Source organism: Syngnathus acus, chromosome 3 (genome assembly GCF_901709675.1).
Source record: "Syngnathus acus chromosome 3, fSynAcu1.2, whole genome shotgun sequence".
NCBI classification, from domain to species: Eukaryota; Metazoa; Chordata; class Actinopteri; order Syngnathiformes; family Syngnathidae; genus Syngnathus; species Syngnathus acus.
Window position 1 is genome coordinate 12,392,296 of NC_051089.1, and position 17,741 is coordinate 12,410,036.

General features: G+C 41.8%; 2 protein-coding genes and 1 long non-coding RNA gene across 5 annotated transcripts in view; all 3 read left to right on the forward strand.

The window, feature by feature from the left end:
- LOC119121123 overlaps positions 1-17,741 on the forward strand; it is a 287,860-nt gene that overhangs the window by 140,028 nt on the left and 130,091 nt on the right. The gene's annotated exons all lie outside the window — the stretch shown is intronic.
- Positions 994-6,263, forward strand: ildr1a (immunoglobulin-like domain containing receptor 1a). Of its 2 annotated transcripts, none has more exons than XM_037248558.1 (9): positions 994-1,229; positions 2,555-2,725; positions 2,850-2,999; positions 3,161-3,280; positions 3,379-3,525; positions 3,845-3,970; positions 4,042-4,223; positions 4,490-5,080; positions 5,189-6,263. In XM_037248558.1, exons 1-9 carry the CDS (start codon positions 1,184-1,186, stop codon positions 5,225-5,227), a joined length of 1,572 nt encoding a protein of 523 aa, XP_037104453.1. In that variant the 5' UTR covers positions 994-1,183; the 3' UTR covers positions 5,228-6,263. The 2 variants fall into 2 exon arrangements, with proteins under 2 accessions (XP_037104453.1, XP_037104452.1); XM_037248557.1 differs by having other exon boundaries at positions 1,184-1,229; positions 4,484-5,080.
- On the forward strand, positions 7,892-17,035 carry tmem39a (transmembrane protein 39A). 2 transcript variants are annotated; one of them, XM_037248560.1, is made up of 9 exons: positions 7,892-8,200; positions 10,690-10,881; positions 12,876-13,098; positions 13,297-13,380; positions 14,356-14,510; positions 14,866-15,223; positions 15,293-15,480; positions 15,551-15,671; positions 16,458-17,035. In XM_037248560.1, the coding sequence occupies exons 2-9, from the start codon at positions 10,769-10,771 to the stop codon at positions 16,692-16,694; spliced, it is 1,479 nt and encodes a 492-aa protein (XP_037104455.1). In that variant the 5' UTR covers positions 7,892-8,200; positions 10,690-10,768; the 3' UTR covers positions 16,695-17,035. The 2 variants fall into 2 exon arrangements, with proteins under 2 accessions (XP_037104455.1, XP_037104454.1); XM_037248559.1 differs by having other exon boundaries at positions 7,892-8,188.

Sequence of the window (17,741 nt, forward strand, 5' to 3'; positions counted from 1 at the left end):
TTTTTTCGCGGGCCGCATTGTAGTCATAGCTTCTTTCGGAGGGCCATTATGACAAATAAATGTATGAGCGCCTCATATTATATACAGTAAAAGCTACAAAACAAACTGACAAATAACTCGTTTTCAAATCAGACGAGTAAAAACTGGTCAAATATTTTAAAAAAAATTTATTAAAAGTGAAGACAATTTGCAATTATAGTAATGACACACGAATTTGATACACAATTTGTCTTCGCGGGCCACATAAAATGCTGTGGCAGGCCGTATCTGGCCCCCGGGCCTTGAGTTTGACACCTGTGCTCTAGGAGGTAACCAACATATCGTATTGAAAACAAATCTCCGCTTGTGTTAAGAGTACAAAACAATCTGGACTGTATAGGTTTGGAGACAAAATGCAACCTATACTAGAAATGGCAGAGCATTCGTTGTTCTTGTTCTGGTTTACACTGACACCTAGTGGCTATGTTGAGAAAGGGGTGGCTCAGTAATGGAAAAAATACGGTTGAAAAAAGACTCCGGTTAAAGGAGCTGATCTAATGCTCTCCATAAAACTTGGGAGCGTGGGGAGCGGGCCTAACAAAAAAGAACTGAGAAGAACGTAAGTAAAGGTAAATAGCTACTCAAACATATTGAATAATAAAAGTGAAAATGGATTTTAGAAGTACAGATATGTGTATGTTTTAGAAAATGCTGGTATAAAGTAGAGGTATTCGCTCAACTTCTTCAGTGAAAGTTAGAAAAAAAGGCATTCAATGAATGTCAATAAGTCTAAAAGGAATTGGGCCTGTTAATACTATACAATGAGAATTTAGAAAACAAAAAAACAAACAAAAAACTTTTCTGTACACTGTTCAGAGAAGATTTTGAATCAGAAGAGATTCTTTTAACATTAATAAAAATATTTTTTAATACAACTTTATTCCCATAAAAATCCGAAGTTTCTTCACGTAGCATTAGGTGACAATCCATGACGTCACACAGGAAGCGTTTACCTGTTTCGGGGCGTGGTCTACTGTCTAAGATGTGTCTTACTTCATTCTCATACTCGAACTTACAAGAGGTCCCAACCAGTAGTTGCTGCTAAATACGCTTTCAAAGGACCCTTATTAGTACTTTTTTTCGCATTTTGTTCCTTTGTTCTACTCTTTTTGGGTTTTCTTTAAAACAGCGGCGTTTTTACATCATGCGGCGACTATTAGCCGCCGCCATCCTCTCGTCGCTACTGAAAGGTACAGAACACTTTCTGTTTTCATTATGTTGAATTCGAATAATGCATTATTTGTTGTATTAGTGTTTCATTTCAAATACATATGGTCAAGGAGTGAACTTCCTTTCCCGGTTCGGGGAAAGTTCACATTTTTTCCATCATCGCACGTGATGTGATATTGTGTTTTATCCAATCATGTGGGTCCTTCTGTAAATTTAACGGAACTAATTTAGAGTAAATGTAATTGTTGCATTTCTTAAGTGTGTTTGTGGTGATTATTATGTTTAAATAGAGAGCATCCCACGATAAATTTGAAATAACGCATATGGAGATGACTAGTTTCATCCCACCCACATTGATGTTTGTTGGCTGGTTTCACTTCCTTTGTCTGTCTCACCTGTTTTTCTGGTTGGGCCACTGTGAGATGAGCTGTGGTAGCAAAACATTCATGGTTGAATTCTTACCACACTCTTTTTATTTTGCTCTAAATTGGTTGCAAAAGGACAGGGATTTTTAGGAAACTCTCCATAATTTAAAAAACTTAATGAGAATTACTTGGAGTAAACCAGGGGTGTTCCAAATTGATTGCCGTGTAACAATACAGAGCGAGATAATTATATTTTAGATTAATCAAGACAAAATTAACCAGATTTTATTGCAACTTTAATTCATAACCATGACCCACCCCCCCAAGGGCCAGTAAAAGACATGATATCAAAGCTCTCATTCAGCTGCAGTGATATTTAACTGTCTGTGGCATTTGTAAGGCAACATAATGTCGTTTGGTGAAATACACAATATGTGGTTCTCTTAGTTTTATGTTTGGTTTTATAGTGAACTTCAAATGGGAGTGGCAATGAACAGTAATCAGGCACACTTGGCTTCTTATATAGATTGTAACTTGGAATGGGCAAGTATTGTATCGGTATTGTTACCGATAGTTGCCTTATTTGAAGTTGTCTGCACTTTTTGTGGTCGTTTTACTTTCAGGAACTAGAAAATTAGAAGAACAGAAAATGGACATCAATCCCATGCAAAATTGTGATCATGGATGGAGGTCTTTCTTTAAAGTTAGCTATCATTAACTTTTAGGGAAAATGTCATGAATGTACTAGTGTTATTTATATTGTTGACCACTCAAGCGTCTGGAAAAAAAAATGGCATCAAGCTCCTCGAGTCGTTACTCAAATTGTAGCTCACAACCATGTGGGCAAGGAGGGCTCTCTTCTTTGCATGCTGGTTCTGCTTTTGTGCTTTATCTGTGGCAGACAGATTAGCCACACTTTCTATTCATCTGAAGCATTATGCATGGTGACCCACTGTATGTAATTGTGTGTGCCTCTGCAGTGTCACTGTGTATTCAGGTGATCGTCTCCGAGCAAGAGCGCAGCACTGCCCTTTTTGCCAATGTGATCCTGCGCTGTGACTTCAGTACATCTGCAAGCCTCCAGGATGTACTGGTCACCTGGAGGTTTAAGTCCTTCTGTAAGGACCCCGTACTGGAGTACTACTCCACATGTAAGAGATGCCTTTTTTACCTGTCACTAGGAACTTTTTGTGAGGAATGTTTTACACTATGTTCCTTGTGTGTAAATTCATCATTGACAAGTTTAATCATTGTCACGCATGACTCTCTCATTAGCTTACCAGTCGGCACTTCAGTTGGGCCAGGACCCTGCTAACGACTGTCCAGATCGCCAGCGCACAATTCGTACCGTGATCCAGAAGAGAGGAAACAATGAGCCCACACGCGGCGCAGAATACCGTGATCGCAAGATCTCAATCCAAGACAGTGAGTTCAAACCACAGCATGTTTTGAGAATGTATGCTGAATAGCATGATTCTCTCAAGATTTTATACCGTACAGTAACTGGATCAATTACTGGTACTTGAGTAATGCCAAAATGTCCCACTCAATGCCTTTCAACTTGGAACGATGGTGTGTTTGTGCAGAGGCTGATCTGGTGATCAATGAGGTGATGTGGTGGGACAACGGTGTGTACTTTTGTTCGGTTGATGCCGCTGGAGACACCACCGGAGACTCTGACAAAGAAGTCAAACTTATTGTTTACCGTAAGAACACTTTGCGACATATTATGAGGTGTATTTTGGTCATAAGTACTGTTATGTAGATTTGTGAGACGTGACTCTTCCTCCTCCTCCTCCTTCAGATTGGTTAACTGTGCTCTTCATCGTCATCGGAGCCGTGCTGCTCATCATCCTACTGGGCGTCTGCTGCTGCCAGTGTTGTCCTCAGAGATGTTGTTGCTACGTGCGCTGTCCCTGCTGCCCGCAGCAGTGTTGCTGCCCGGAAAAAGGTAGTTGGGCTTGGAAACAGATTTGAATTGAAATTGGCTAGCAGGAAGCCATTTATTCACAAGCCCAATCTATGATTACCGATTAAGTGTAATTCTGCCGATCATGTAAAAACTGATCATTGTTTTAGAAGCGCCGTCATGCTTCTAACACATTAAATCCCTGCTGGACTGATTTGTTGACCCATCATTAATATAATATCAGTTGTTTTAAGGTAATAATATTCTTTGACTAGATTCCTGATTGTTTTATGTACATACAAAAAATGTCTACAGAAGCCATTCCTGTGTTTAGAAATCGATTGGTGTGTTTGTCTTCCAGCGGTAATGCAGCATCGTATGATGAAGGAGGCTCAGAAGGCCATGGCTCCGTGGGTGCGAGGACAGCCTATATATGGACCAATGAGCCAGGTTCCCTCCTCTCAAATGAACCCACTGCTATATGCAGGTACAACAAGCACCGTAAGATATTTTAGATGTTGCAATTTGCTATATTGAGATGGGGATTTGTCCTAATAGGCTCCATGTCAGGGAAGAACGTGCCTTTAAATCCCATGCCACTGCCACCACCCCAGTTGTCGGCTTACAGCATACCGGCTCCGAGTGTCCACGGCAGCCACACGCCTGCCAAAGCCAATCACATGCTTGACTACATGGAGAGTCAGGTGAGGGGGTTGGACATGGCCAGTCCGCTGCTTCAGGTACATACTGTGCTGTTAATGTTCTTATTGTCGCCACAAACGGGCACAAATCAAAGCCTCATGTGAACCTAAATATTTCTTTGGTGATGAATTTATCCAACAACCCACTATCCTTAACTTTTTCTGGGTTGTGTATTTTTATGACGTGGTAACTGGAAACTCATGACAGATATGAATGAACCTGTGTGTAGAATCTCCTCTTTGTTGGTATTGACCTTCTTTCTTGTTTTTGTTTTTTTAAATTATCTTCCCGTCATCAGGCTCAGCCACCTCCACCTCCCCACATGACGCAGATCCCACCTGGCCCCCAGCACCAGCACATGCCTATCAGTGTCCCCTTTTCCGCCGGGCCTCCCAGCATGATATCTGGCCTTGGTGACGTGTCCTCAGAGCGCCGCGTCATCACCCTCCCACCGATACGTGAGCCGGGGCGAGTGCCGCCTCCCGCACCCAAGACTCGGCCTCCGAGCTCCAGCGGGAGCAGCCATGGCGGTTTTGGATCCCGCGGGGACCACGGGACACCGGGTCGACGTTATCCCTCACCTACTAGGTCCAGAGGCATTCCGAGGAGCTACAGCGAAGAGTCACTGGATGGGCGACCGCGTGGTGGGGCACGAGGAGGCATGAATCGCCCTCGATCCCGTTCCAGGGATGATCTCTTTGACAGCAGGTCCAGAGGAAACTATCCCCCATCGGGAGCAGGTCGGGCAAGAGGGTCCTGGAGCTCTGATGAGGACAATTATCGGAGAGGAGGAGGAGGAGGAGGGAAGAGAAGCGGCGGAGGCTGGGGTGAGAAACCTCCCGGCTACACTGAGTATGAGCCTGGAAACAAACCAGGACCAAGAAAGAACTACTCTGTAAGAAAAACATTGCTTTAATTTAGTCGCATTTAATTACAAAAAAAAAACAATCTCAATCAGACTTCTCACGCTGAGAAAAATGAATGTTAAATGTGTCTCTCTCAGGTTAAGAGCTCTCGCAGTGGCACCAGTGTCATCATCTGAACGGAGCTGTGAAACGCCCTTTGAACTCTGTTTCTGAGCGCACGCGCACCTCACTTGAACTGGGAGTTGTTAGCAGCCTTGTTGTCAAACTCCCGGTCAATCTGAAAGACCTTATTAGCCATTGGGATACGAGAAATTTGTGTTGCCCAATACGTGTTCAGAAAATATATAAAAACAAAAGTAAAATATTTAACCTCATGTGAAAGCATCACACCCGTTAGCATAGAAATAAGGGGCCTGCCAGGGAATGTAGAAATGCTTGAAAATTGATGTTAAATATATGAATATGGTATCATCAATGAGATTAGAATGTTGCTGAATGTTGATGTCCTGCTTGGACAGATGCTTGAGTAGTTAGTCAATAGCTTTGATATGCAGCTTAAGGTATGTTCTTTTTCCTCACTATTTTGAAAATCTAGCCCACTAATAGAAATATTGTGTCCTACTCATGTTTTTTTTGTTTTTTTATCCCCCACTCCTAGTCTTACGTATTGCTCACTCGTACTCCTTTAGTAACAATGGGTGCATGGACTTTAAGCTGCATATCAAGGATATTCCCTCCATGGGTATTCAAGTTAGTCTTTTTAGAATTTAGTCTTTCCAGGAAGCTACCAACTTTGGCTTAATTAATGCAAAAACAACAGCAATGATGATCTCTTAATGGCCCAGTAGCACTGGTTTACTACCAAAATACTGAGACTGTTACATTATCATGAAATAATTTAAAATGTTTGAATTTTTTTTTTTTTTTTTTTTTTTTTTTTTTTTTTTTTTGGCCTTCATTTTGTACAAAATTATCCCTGTGAAAAGTGTTGAAATACGATTAAGCTTTTTTGTATAATTGCATGTAAAATCCATTAGGGTGAGTCATTGGCATACAATGCTGTGGGACATCATTCTGTGGGAAATCTTCCACCATTGTAGTAATCATCTGGATTTTACTTGTCAAAGTATTGAAGTATGAATTTTCTTTTTTTGTTTGTACATTAACCTTGGATAAGACAAAAATAAATGATTAAAGTGATTCTTCAATATTTCTGTTTGAGTGCATAACTCATAAATCAAAATTCACAAAAAAACCTCTATTTCTCAATTTGGATCAAATGTAACAATCTACATCCATGTGATAGACCTCAAAAGGTTCTTCTTTTCCTCCCCAAAAATAAATATTAATCAACCAGAACCTGAAGGAGAGTATAGTAAATCAATTGGCTGTTGTAAATATGAATGCAGAGAAGATGAGATTTCTTTTTTCTCAGAATGCAGAGTTCTCAAAATGGATGTTGAAAACATTTATAACATCAACACTAATATTTTCTGCAGTGACGCAACTAATTGAAAAGTTCAGTTCCCTATTGGAAATAAGACTTATAGTATATAGTGTCAGGCTAATATTTATCATAAGCCTTTTATTAAGGCATGCCAATTTTGCCTTGTACTGAAACACAGATACCCAACAGGTTTGTATTTCTAGCGTTCCATGAGGGTATTCCATCCATCCATTTTTTATACCGCTTGTCCCTTCGGGGACGTTCCCTCGAGTTTAAATGTACCTTTAGTCATTTAGTTAATTAAAATGATGTAAATAAATTCAAAAATTTTATATTTTGAAAAATGAAGTTGGATTTTTAATACTTTTTTATGAAGACTACTGTCGTATACAAAATGACTAATTTGTAGAAATGTCCTCATTCTTGCAATGAGTGATACGAAATGTTCGAGGCAGGAAACGATGCGATCATAGGAGTGATCCAAAAGTGTGCACCCTTCCAGAATTATTGGACAAGCAAAAATCATGCTCAGTGTTTTCAATGCCAATATTACATAAAGAGCTATCTTCACAACCGAAGCGTGACCTCAGTAACTCTTTGGAGGAGCATATTGTTAGTTAACCCAAACACTTTTATTTCGTGCTGTGTATTAGTGTTGGCTCGTGAGTGAACGATTCGTTCAAAAGAACGACTTATTTCACTTCCTAAAGTGATTCGTTCTTTTTTCAGTTCATATGACTTCAACCAGTAGGTGTCGGTAATGCGCATTGAAGCTGGTGCCACCTCGCCGTAAAACAAAACGAAGAAGAAAATAACGTAACTTTCCGTTCACGAACGAGTCGTGAATTGCATTTCCCGTTCACCCACTGAACGGATCTGTGAGTGAACGAGTCAGTGAGTGAGTGATTTGCATTTCTAGTTCATCGCGAGAACGGATCAGTGAGGGAACGAATCCTGACTTTCCCGTTCGCGAACGAGTTAATGGGATCAGTGTGTAGGTGTTGTGTTATAGAAAGAAATGTGTGCCCGAGCCAATTATTATTATTATATATAATTTTTTTTTTTAAATGGGGGGGGGGGGGTGTAGTTGTATTGTTTGATGTATATGTCGTTCCCACGGGTTGTAGTAATAGAGAGAAAAATGTGTTGTCGACATAACCGTGTGTTTACTTGATTGTTTTTTGTCTGGTGCATTGCTTAGTTCTGTGTGTGTACGTGTGTTATTGAAGTTAAAAAATAAATAAAAAACGGATCAGTGTGTGGGGGGGGGGGGGGGACGATTCGTTGAGCGATTCGTTTGAATGAATCTTTTGAGGAAACCGATTCTAGAGATTCAATTCACTTAAAAGAACTGGAATGCACTTCACTACCGTGTATGATTCATGTCGCGTACTGATGACGTCGTACAGAGGCGGTACGGGCTTGCCACGTCGGTCTCTGTGAAATGCATTCACACAGTTGCTCCTCGGAGCATTTGGCTTAACTTTTTGAGAAAGACGCATTTTTCTTTCCAACACAGAGTGACCGGGGACCGAACCAGCGTATTTGGAACCACCGTAGCTCATCTCCACGCTGCTGCGTTCGGTCTTATAGGAGTAAAAAGCAGGCGGAGGAATGCTCGGTTCGTCTGGACTCGTCCGGCTGGAAGCCACACAAGTGACTGATGCATCCTCGTTCACTTCACGCTCATGCATGTTGTCTTGTGAGTAAAATATGACTTTACACAACGCTTTCAACCCGTGTGTTGCAGCGCCCACATATTCCCCCCCCGCTTTTCAAGCTGTTTGCTAAACTTCCGAACTCAACTGGCGTCAAAAAAAAAAAAGAGCACGCTGCGTAGTGTCATGATTGAGAAACGCCAAGTTTAGTTACTGCGCGTCACAGAGCGGTGTTATCAACATTAAAACGGGTCCATGTTTGGTTCTCCTTTTAGATGAATGCAATGGGTGCAAGGTTAAAGTCTCAAGAAAAATGCTCCCATGCAATACTAGTTCCCGTTTTTCTCCAGTGACTTTTCAACCGAAGTATTTCTGCTTTACGGTTTGTTTGTGTCTGTTTAGTTGACTGATACTGAAATACTTCAAATCAGTGGTTCTCAAACTTTTTACACCAATGATCAAAATATATGTAGCTATCCAAGTGCTATTAGATCACTGCAATGTAGTTGACGAAAGAAGTTTTACTCTTAAAGAATATCCGGTTGCCACTGTAGTATTAGTCATATTTAAAAATTAACACTACCTAAATATAGTGGTGGGGACTTGGATTTAATGCACAGAAAACTTCTTAAAGCTTCTCTTGTATAAAACTGTTCTTAACGAATGTGTTTGCTGTCAGCTGTTTTCGCAACATTGTTCCTCATATTGCCAGCCACTTAGCATATTGTTTTAACACCTACAAAATATGGTGTTGATACCAATAAATCATGAAATAGATCAGCAGAATCACAACTGATTCTGATACAATCACACAGATTAGTTGCACGCTTTTCAATTTTAGAGCTGATTATTAACAATTACTTTAACAAGAGATGAATTTGTCAATTATAATTTCAGAATAATTGAGGAATCAGGCTTAAAAAAACCATATCCAGACTTCCGTCCTTTATTATATTAAAACAGGACATCATTTCAAAATGACAGTTCAGAAAATCCACAAACATAGTTCAGTTAATGGTTTGGTGTGTAACACACACAATTCTTAAAGAAAGGGGGAGGGGATGCCACACTGCACGCAGGCTTGTTCTGAGTTGGCTGCAAAAGTACGTGCTGCGGGTAATCGTTTTTCGTCATCGGCAATGAAAGGCATTGATCGACATGAGCTGTTCACACACATCGTTTGATCACAATCAGTTGCTGATTGATGGGAGCACCCAAAGTTGATTTTGCTGTTGTGACATCTCATATAAAAGAAATAGCTCACAACTGAAAGTCTTTGGTTGGAAAAAGAAACCAAAATTGATTTACAGCTCTACCATTAAGAAACTCGCTGTGAGTGATGTTGACTCACCCACCGCATGGCTCGAGTTGAATGTAGGTGTCCTATTTTTTTCAGGCCATTCCACATTTGTACAATGAACTGCATCATCTCACGCACTTTCTACCATGACACGTACTCCCATGCACTACATACTATGTTCAAGTGTCAGGTGCCTAGACTTGTCCAAGTTGTTTTATTCGCTCCATCATAAATGACGTGACAAGCCAAGATTCATCCCCAAATCTTTAGCCGCAACTAAAAAAAACAATCTCAAAAAACTGAAGTGGCTGTTCACTAAATGAGTACAATGCACCTTTAGTTGTATGGGAGTGGCAAGACTGAGAGTCATTTTTACGGCAGCGGGATAAAGATGTTTTTTTCTTATTCTTTCTTTTAACTATGGTCTGGGATGGTAGTTTTTAATTTTTTTGTTCTGTGGAAGTGGGACACTCCCCTCTAGTATATATGTCATCACAGCTATGCATAAACTTGAAGTCCACAGACGAGTTGGACGAGACCCTTTTCCATGAATGAACACACAAGTTTTCAAGATGGATTCTGTCGCTTGGACGTTTTTTGTCGTAGTTTTTGGGAACAAAAATGATAGTTTCAAGCATGACAAACTTCACAAGAAGCTGCAGATAGTGAACAACTCATCCAAAAAGAGGCCAATGGCGTACTTTCATCCATCCAGTGGAAGAACATTTGATGTTTCTGCCTGTCGATATACAGAAAAAAAATTGTTTTTGTGACAGGCCTCATCACAAGTCATAGACATGACATCAGCCTCTGCTAAAAATAAATAATATTGTCGCTTATGGTGTTGAGGTGTGCAGTCTCTGTATAGGCCTCTACACACCAGTCCGACCTCTGACAATCTGGACTTTTGATGAAAGAAAAAGGGGGAAAAAGTTATATTTTCTGATGTAGTAGTTGAGGGGAAAATGTCCACAGTATGTTTGTTTCACAGCGTATAATACATTATCAGCATTTGTGTTCTGGAGGCTTCAGGTCACATCACACTTGTCAATATTAGCTCAGGAACGTATCCAAACTACAAGTCTTACTGAAAGTGCTCATTATATTTGAACATGAAGTGTCACCAACATTACAATTCATAGAAAACATTTGTGTACTTTTCCCACATAAAGTGAAATGTAAACAACTTGGAGTTGATATTTCCTCTGATAAGACTTTTGCTCTCCTTCACAGTGGCCCCAGCATATATGGTCGCTCAGTAAGGAGCAAAGGGGAGTCCCAGCGTCCGAGGTTGCCACGGTAACCGGCGACCATGCCAGGAGGTCGCAGGGGTCCCAGCAGACAGCAGTTGAGCCGCTCTGCCCTGCCATCCCTGCAAACTCTTGTTGGAGGCAACCTGGGCAATGGTACGGGCTTCAGAAACAGGTAGGCCTTGCGTCGCTACTGTTTGAGATTGTCCTATGTGCAGAAAGCCATTTAAGCATTTATCAAAGACATTCAGGAGACTCATTTATTAGACAGAGGTGTGCGTAAAGCGTCCTCACAAACATTCCTAGCGGAGAGTTAAACTTCTAAACATGCATAAACACAAAATGAGGCTTCTTTAGATCGATCGATCGATCGATCGATCAATACCTGACCACAAATGCCTCTTTCGTCCACTCACGGATGGACACACCTTTATTTTAGAGGTTGGCGAGCTATCAGTCATCTTATTTCATGTGGTTGGTTGCCCTGCAGGTCGTTCAGGTTTGGTGAGGCTAAATATTTTCCACAGGCTGGGTAGTGTAGATTGGCACAGTGGCAACTACATTGGACGAGAGGTTATTGCGCAACCCGTAGCCAGAATCGCTTGATTGCGCCACTGTCATAAGGTCGACCGCAGTGAACAGCTGTTTACCGTAGGGGGTTCCAGACCCACTTGCAATGGGTGAAAAACCACAATAGACGCAATATCAAAATAGGTTTACCCTTCTTGCATGCTTTAAACACATAGACCTATTTAAACAAACAACTATTACTTAGCACAGTATTCCCAATGAAAAACTCACAGCACACTACCATACAAAAAAAAAAGCCACAAAAGGTTCTGCTCTTAGAAATGGTGTGACATCTCGACCTGTTGAGCCTAAAATTGTTCGACAAGAGTGAGAATGACCCGGCTGCAGGTAGGAGAGATGAACAGCAGTATGCGATGCAAAGATATTCATTGTACGTGTGGATATTGTCGTGGCTAGACGGGAAGGATTCTGTTTGGAGAGAGTCGGAGGAAACCAGATGTAGGGTCCAGGGAGGCAGGGAACAGGATCCAAAGCAAGAGTTCAAGAGATGAGCAGGAGGCAGGCTAGAGGGAGACTGTGAATGGAGTTCAGAGCAGAGGAGGGTAAGTATTGCAAAATATTAACTTGATATTCTTAGTTGGCTGCAATCAACAAACTCAACAAAGACTGTTGACTATTCGATGAAGTCCAAGCGGCGGCTTAGGTCTCGCACACACACGCACACACACGCACCCGCACGCACACAAAGGTAATTGGGTAGTTTTTGTCCAGAGTTTTGCCCCTCTCCAGCCAAGAACATCAAACGCCTAACTGTCTTGTCCTAAATGATCATCCTGACATCTGAAGTGTTTAAAGTGGATCTGTCCTGATTGTAGGGTCCAAAACGGACTATCATATACAACTTTTTGGCATTTTTGTGTCCATAATTCCATGTGAACTTGATTTTGGTTCAGAGGTGGCCAACAGGTCTTGCAAGACAAGCAAAAAAAAAACACAGCAAAAAAACAAAACACAAAATATATATATATATTTAATTATTTATGTATTTAGTTTTGTGGCATTGCCATTAATGTACATTGAACAAAAAGTGTTAAAGTTTGTTCATCTTCGTTATTTTGTTTTGCTGTGATACTCCCCCCTATTTTGAGAGTGAACTTGATAGACAACACTAAACGCTTTTTTCCAAGACGCTACGTGCAGAGACGCCTGGTACCTCGCTCGCCAAATGTAATCCATTCCATGTGTCAATCTCTGGTAGCGTTAACTGAACAAGAGCAGCATACATATGTCGTCTGCATGGCAGCTTGCTTTACTGATAAAAATGAGCATCCTGCGCATTTATACTTTGCGCGTCTCAATTTTCTCATGTTTGTTCATGACATCTGTGTGCAGAGAATTTACCTACTCTGTTTACCTATGATAATTAGGAACTACACACAGACACACACACACACACACGGATCAAACTGGAGGATGTGATAAGGTGTTCACGTGTGAACTGTTGTGCTGATGTCTGTTCTGTATAATGTTTTGTGAAAAATATAGTAATGACAGTAACGACTACTATTTTTTGGGGGTTGTGCACTCTTCATCTCAAGTATTGTGTGTGTGTGTTTGGGGTGGTGGGGGTTCTTTTAGGAACAGTAGCTCCTTGGGTCTGTCCGCGCCACCTATCTCGACCGTCATCACACCAGAGCCCGTCCGCCACTCAAAGATTCCACTGCTGCCGTCGGACAGCAGCCTGTTGTTTGAGTTCCTGCTCTTTCTCTATCTACTGGTGGCCTTGTTTGTCCAGTACGTCAACATCTACAGGACAGTTTGGTGGTACCCATACAGCCAGCCACCCACCTCTACCTCACTCGTAAGAACATGCAGTTTTGGAAGCAGCAATACTGTATTAGAGCGTTAAAAGTAAACTTTTCTGCCCGATGAGTTGTTGCTTGTATAACTGAGCATTTTAAGTTTATCCTAAAATGTCACTTGGTCTGTGTTTGCTTGATTCTAGTGTAATGAGAACTGTTTCTTGTCTCTCCTTTGTCTGTGGCTTGTTCACCTGCAGAGCTTCCATCTAATGGACTACCACCTGGCTATCTTCATTACAGTCATGCTGGCCAGGAGGCTTGTTTGGACAATAGTTTCAGAGGTGAACGCAATTTAAATACTAATTCAAATACAGTGGTGCCTTGACTAACAAGTGTCATTTGTTCTGTAATAGTGCTCGTATCTCAAATCAACTACGCCCATTGAAATGAATGAAAAGACCATTAATCCATTTTAGTACCCCCCCCCCAACAAACAACACATTTTTTTTAACATGTTTTTTTAATAAATAAAAATGTCATTGTACTGTAGAAAAAAATACAGTAGTAAAATACAATAGAATATAAAGAAAGGAACTGGTTTTACCCACTTTTTTTTCCCACTTCACTTTCACTCAATCTAATCGTTACTGTTTGGATTTTATTTTATTTTTTTGTGCCATTTCCTTCACACTTCCCTCACTTTTGTCAGCTCCCCCATCTTTTCATGGACAAAGATCCACTGGTCAAAAATCTTTTTAATGCCCTTGGCTGGCGGTACCTTTATCGGTTCCTTCACTTCAGTAGAGTACCTCACACAACTCAACGTTATTTATAAAACACTTTAACAACAACCTTCGCTGTCTATAAGATTGGCCAGAAAAAACACAATAAATAATTAAGTAATTGTACAAGTTTAAAATATACACGACATGATTATACATTCTACTATACAACATTTGGCACATGTAGATAGATCATAGAAGTACTTCTCTCGTGCTGCTTTGCCAAATCAACGACACGCACACCTCGCTCATGAGTGCTGCTTCTTTGGACATACGGTTAAAAAAAGACTTGCACAAATCACAAGCGAGACAGCTACTTTTGCTGCAGCGTAACCGCGTGAATTGCTGATGGATTGAGTGTCTGAGGCTGACTCGTAAATTAAAGCTGCTTGCAGCGCAGGGGAAAAAAAGAGGAAGTGGCAGGAAAAATCGACGTTTCAGGCACTTGTAAGTCAAGGTACTTCTATAATCTGACACACGGAGCCACAGGATCTGTTTTATCTCACAATAAAATGTATTTTCTGCTTCGTCCAGCTGTCTCAGAACAGCAGGAGCTCGGTGGTCTGCTATTTGATTTTGATTGCAGCAAGACTGTTTCTGCTCACCATGTGTTGTTGGGTGCTCTGCTGGACGCTGGTCAACCTTTGCAAGAACCACTCTGTTCTCAACCTCCTCTTCTTGGGATACCCGTGAGTGTTTTTTATTAATGTACATCTTTTGATGAGGTCACATTGAGAGATGGCGTGTATTATATTTTAACTGACAAGTCCACGAAATGCTCAAATGGCGTTCCAAAAGGTTGTTGGATTCCCCTGGTCCATGTACCTGGACGCTCAACTTTGGCACAGCAGTAGGACATCTACATGTGTGTTATTAAACTGCACAAGCTGATTCATGCGTGCTACTCATTAGGAAGTTCTACTCGTTAGCATCTACTGCTCCACCAGTCATACTAATAGTGCACAACAAACATCAACTTGATTCTCAAAATGTTCAAAATTCAGAGGATAAACTATGACTCTGTACCCCCTTTCCTGTTTTTAGGTTCGGCGTATATGTCCCACTCTGCTGTTTCCACCAGGAAGGACCGAAGAGCCAAACGTCATCAGTCGACTGCGACTACTCGGCCGACCACCAGCAAGCGGAGCTATCGGACGCTCCCTTCTTTCGACCCCGGGATTTCCTCTTGTTGTTACGAGAGAACCTCAGAGAACAGTTTTCGGCACCGCAGCACATGCCCACGCACACCTGCCCGCCGCACACGCACACTCACACGCCTGAGCTGATTCGATCAGAGGTGGAGGAGCTCAAGAGCGACTTTAATCGGCGGATTAAGGAAGTGCTGTTCAACTCGCTGTTCAGTGCTTATTACGTTGCCTTCTTGCCGCTATGCTTTGTGAGGGTAGGTTCGCTCTCCTGCTCTGCTTGAATTCACCTGGTCTGAGTAACGAGAATCAATTGTTTTTCCCAGAGCACCCAATACTATGACATGCGCTGGTCATGTGAGCATCTGATCATGGTGTGGATCAATGCCTTTGTGATGCTGATGAGCCAGCTGCTGCCCCCAAACTACTGCGACCTGCTTCATCGCTCTGCGGCCCACCTGGGCCGATGGCAGAAGCTGGAGCACGGATCATACAGCAACGCACCTCAGCATTTGTAAGTGACCCCCCCCGCTCTGCCCCGCAGTTTCTCAGTTTCACGCAAAAATGTGTTGTGCCTCCAACAGATGGTCCGACCAGACAGTTTGGCCTCAGGGGGTGTTGGTACGACACAGCCGCTGTCTGTATAAAGCAATTGGACCGTATAATGTCGCGATGCCCTCTGATGTTTCACATGCGAGATTTTATGTGAGTATGTACACTCATAAATCATAGTAACCTGTGAATGATTCACTTGACCAATCAAGGGTTACACCAAAACTAGTAGTGAAGCTGAGATCAAGCGCAAAGCTGATCACCGCTTTGCAGACAAAACAAAGTTAAGCCACTAGCAAACGCTCAGTCGTTGGCTGTCGCGTTTTGTAACCCTACAAAACCAACTTGTGTGTAAAACTCTGAAAATAAAGTTTGATTTCAGAAACAGACAAATGCCCTACGCATTTGACTATAGCGAGCGTCATCACCGTTGAAGCCAATTTTGAGCCTAAGCATTTAAATCAAGTACTTGTCACTTCCTGTTGCAAACATTGCGACCCATTTTATAGAAGTTAAGAACAACTACGCCATTTTTTGTTTGCTTCGCCTCCGAAAATATACGTGCAGTAGGTTAGATTTTTGATGCAGTTTTAAATGAGTTTGTCCGACTGCCAAAAGCAAATGGCTACAAGCTATTACATCCGCACAGTATTTGTTTACCGACGAGCGAGTGACCCGAGCACGAGTGATTAACATTTCCTGATGTTGTATGTTTGATGTGAGCGCTTGCTACGGCTCAGTATTTTTATGAAAAAAAAAATCTGAATACAAATGTGAAATATAATTTTTTCACTTGCTTTCGAGTGTTTGGAATAAGTCTTAATTTGCGTTAAGGATTCGCTTGAGAGAATTCAAATATCTGTTTGCATCTTTTGACGCCTGAGGACCTTTCAGCCAGAGCCAGTTTTCTGACCCTTGCCCTCTCTATTGGTCTTACAGTTCCTCTTCCACAAGCCATTGCGGATCCTAAACCTGCTGATCTGGATCGAGACCAGCGTGGTTCTGTATCAGTTATACTCGCTGTTCCTCTCCGAGCGCTGGAACCACACTCTCTCTCTGGGCCTTATTCTTTTCTGCAACTACTATGTCCTTTTCAAGCTGCTCAGAGACCGCATAGTGCTGGGCAAAGCCTACTCATACCCTCTGTCCAGCAGTTTGGGCTTAAAGTCGCAGTAAAGACATCCTCCACACCCTAGTGCGTGTGCGCTGGAGGTGGGGGAAGTGCAGCCGTGTTCAAATTGGGAAACCAGATGGGTGTTCGCCGCTCGCAACTGGAGTGTAAGGGACAGGAATACGAACTCATAACCGTGTTTTGATACGGTTATATTTTTAATGCAATGTTTGTATAAACCTATTTAAAAGAATATTTTATTTTGTATACTATTTCGCGTTACACCGGGCATTACCACGCTGACGACATTAGCATGCCGCGTTGTGTTGTTGATAAGTTTCACCAAAGATGTAGTTTAAAAAAAACAAAAAAAAACACGTCAGTCAACAGTTATACATTCTGTCCACGGTTGGCCTGAAATTCTCAGCCTCAAACCACAAACTAAATTGGAAGACAAAAGGAAAGGTCAAGATGTTGATTTTTGCCAATGGTTACGGCGAGTAAGTCGCCACCCCCTCGCACACTAAATATTCAACAGCAGTTCGAAACAGCCAGTTGTCTTAGCGCTGAGACCAGAACTTTGTTTTACAACGGCACGGGCAGTTGATAGGCACCGAGCACAGAGTTTGCAATAAGTGTTGAAAGACGGTGTTGGTGCCAACTTGGTCACGAAAAGTTGAGCTTCCAGGTGAAAGTGTAGGATTAACCTAAAATGCGCTATAACCTTTACCAGTGAACTTTGAACTGCTGTAAACTTTTGAATTCACATAAGTGCTTTCTGCACACCTTGCTAGTTTAAAACAAGAGCTGAGTGGCAAAATGAACAAGAGGTTTCCCAAGGGCGTCTGTTTGCATGCCTTTCTGTGACTCCGCCAGTTGCTCTTTTGCTGCTTCTACCTGCTGAGTGATGAGCTAAGGTCAGTGGCCACTTCCCTTTGAGTGGTATTGCCGAAAGCTTTTCAATCTCCACGCCCACTCCTTGTTTCCGCTCTTTGCGTGACTATGCACAAATGGGAATGTACATTCAAAAGTTTACAGGTCAAATGAAGTTCACCTGTAAAAGTTAACGTGTATTTGAAGTCCATCCTGAACATTTTGTAAGCAGTGTAGGA

Bases quoted from the DNA above. Each gene is read 5' to 3' on its own strand.
- ildr1a (XM_037248557.1), top strand. From the start codon at position 1,184: ATGCGGCGACTATTAGCCGCCGCCATCCTCTCGTCGCTACTGAAAG. The intron at 1,230-2,554 runs GTACAGAACACT...GTGCCTCTGCAG, and splicing joins CCTCTCGTCGCTACTGAAAG to TGTCACTGTGTATTCAGGTG. The intron at 4,224-4,483 runs GTACATACTGTG...TCCCGTCATCAG, and splicing joins TGGCCAGTCCGCTGCTTCAG to GCTCAGCCACCTCCACCTCC.
- tmem39a (XM_037248560.1), top strand. From the start codon at position 10,769: ATGCCAGGAGGTCGCAGGGGTCCCAGCAGACAGCAGTTGAGCCGCTCT. The intron at 14,511-14,865 runs GTGAGTGTTTTT...TCCTGTTTTTAG, and splicing joins CTCCTCTTCTTGGGATACCC to GTTCGGCGTATATGTCCCAC. The intron at 15,224-15,292 runs GTAGGTTCGCTC...TGTTTTTCCCAG, and splicing joins TGCCGCTATGCTTTGTGAGG to AGCACCCAATACTATGACAT.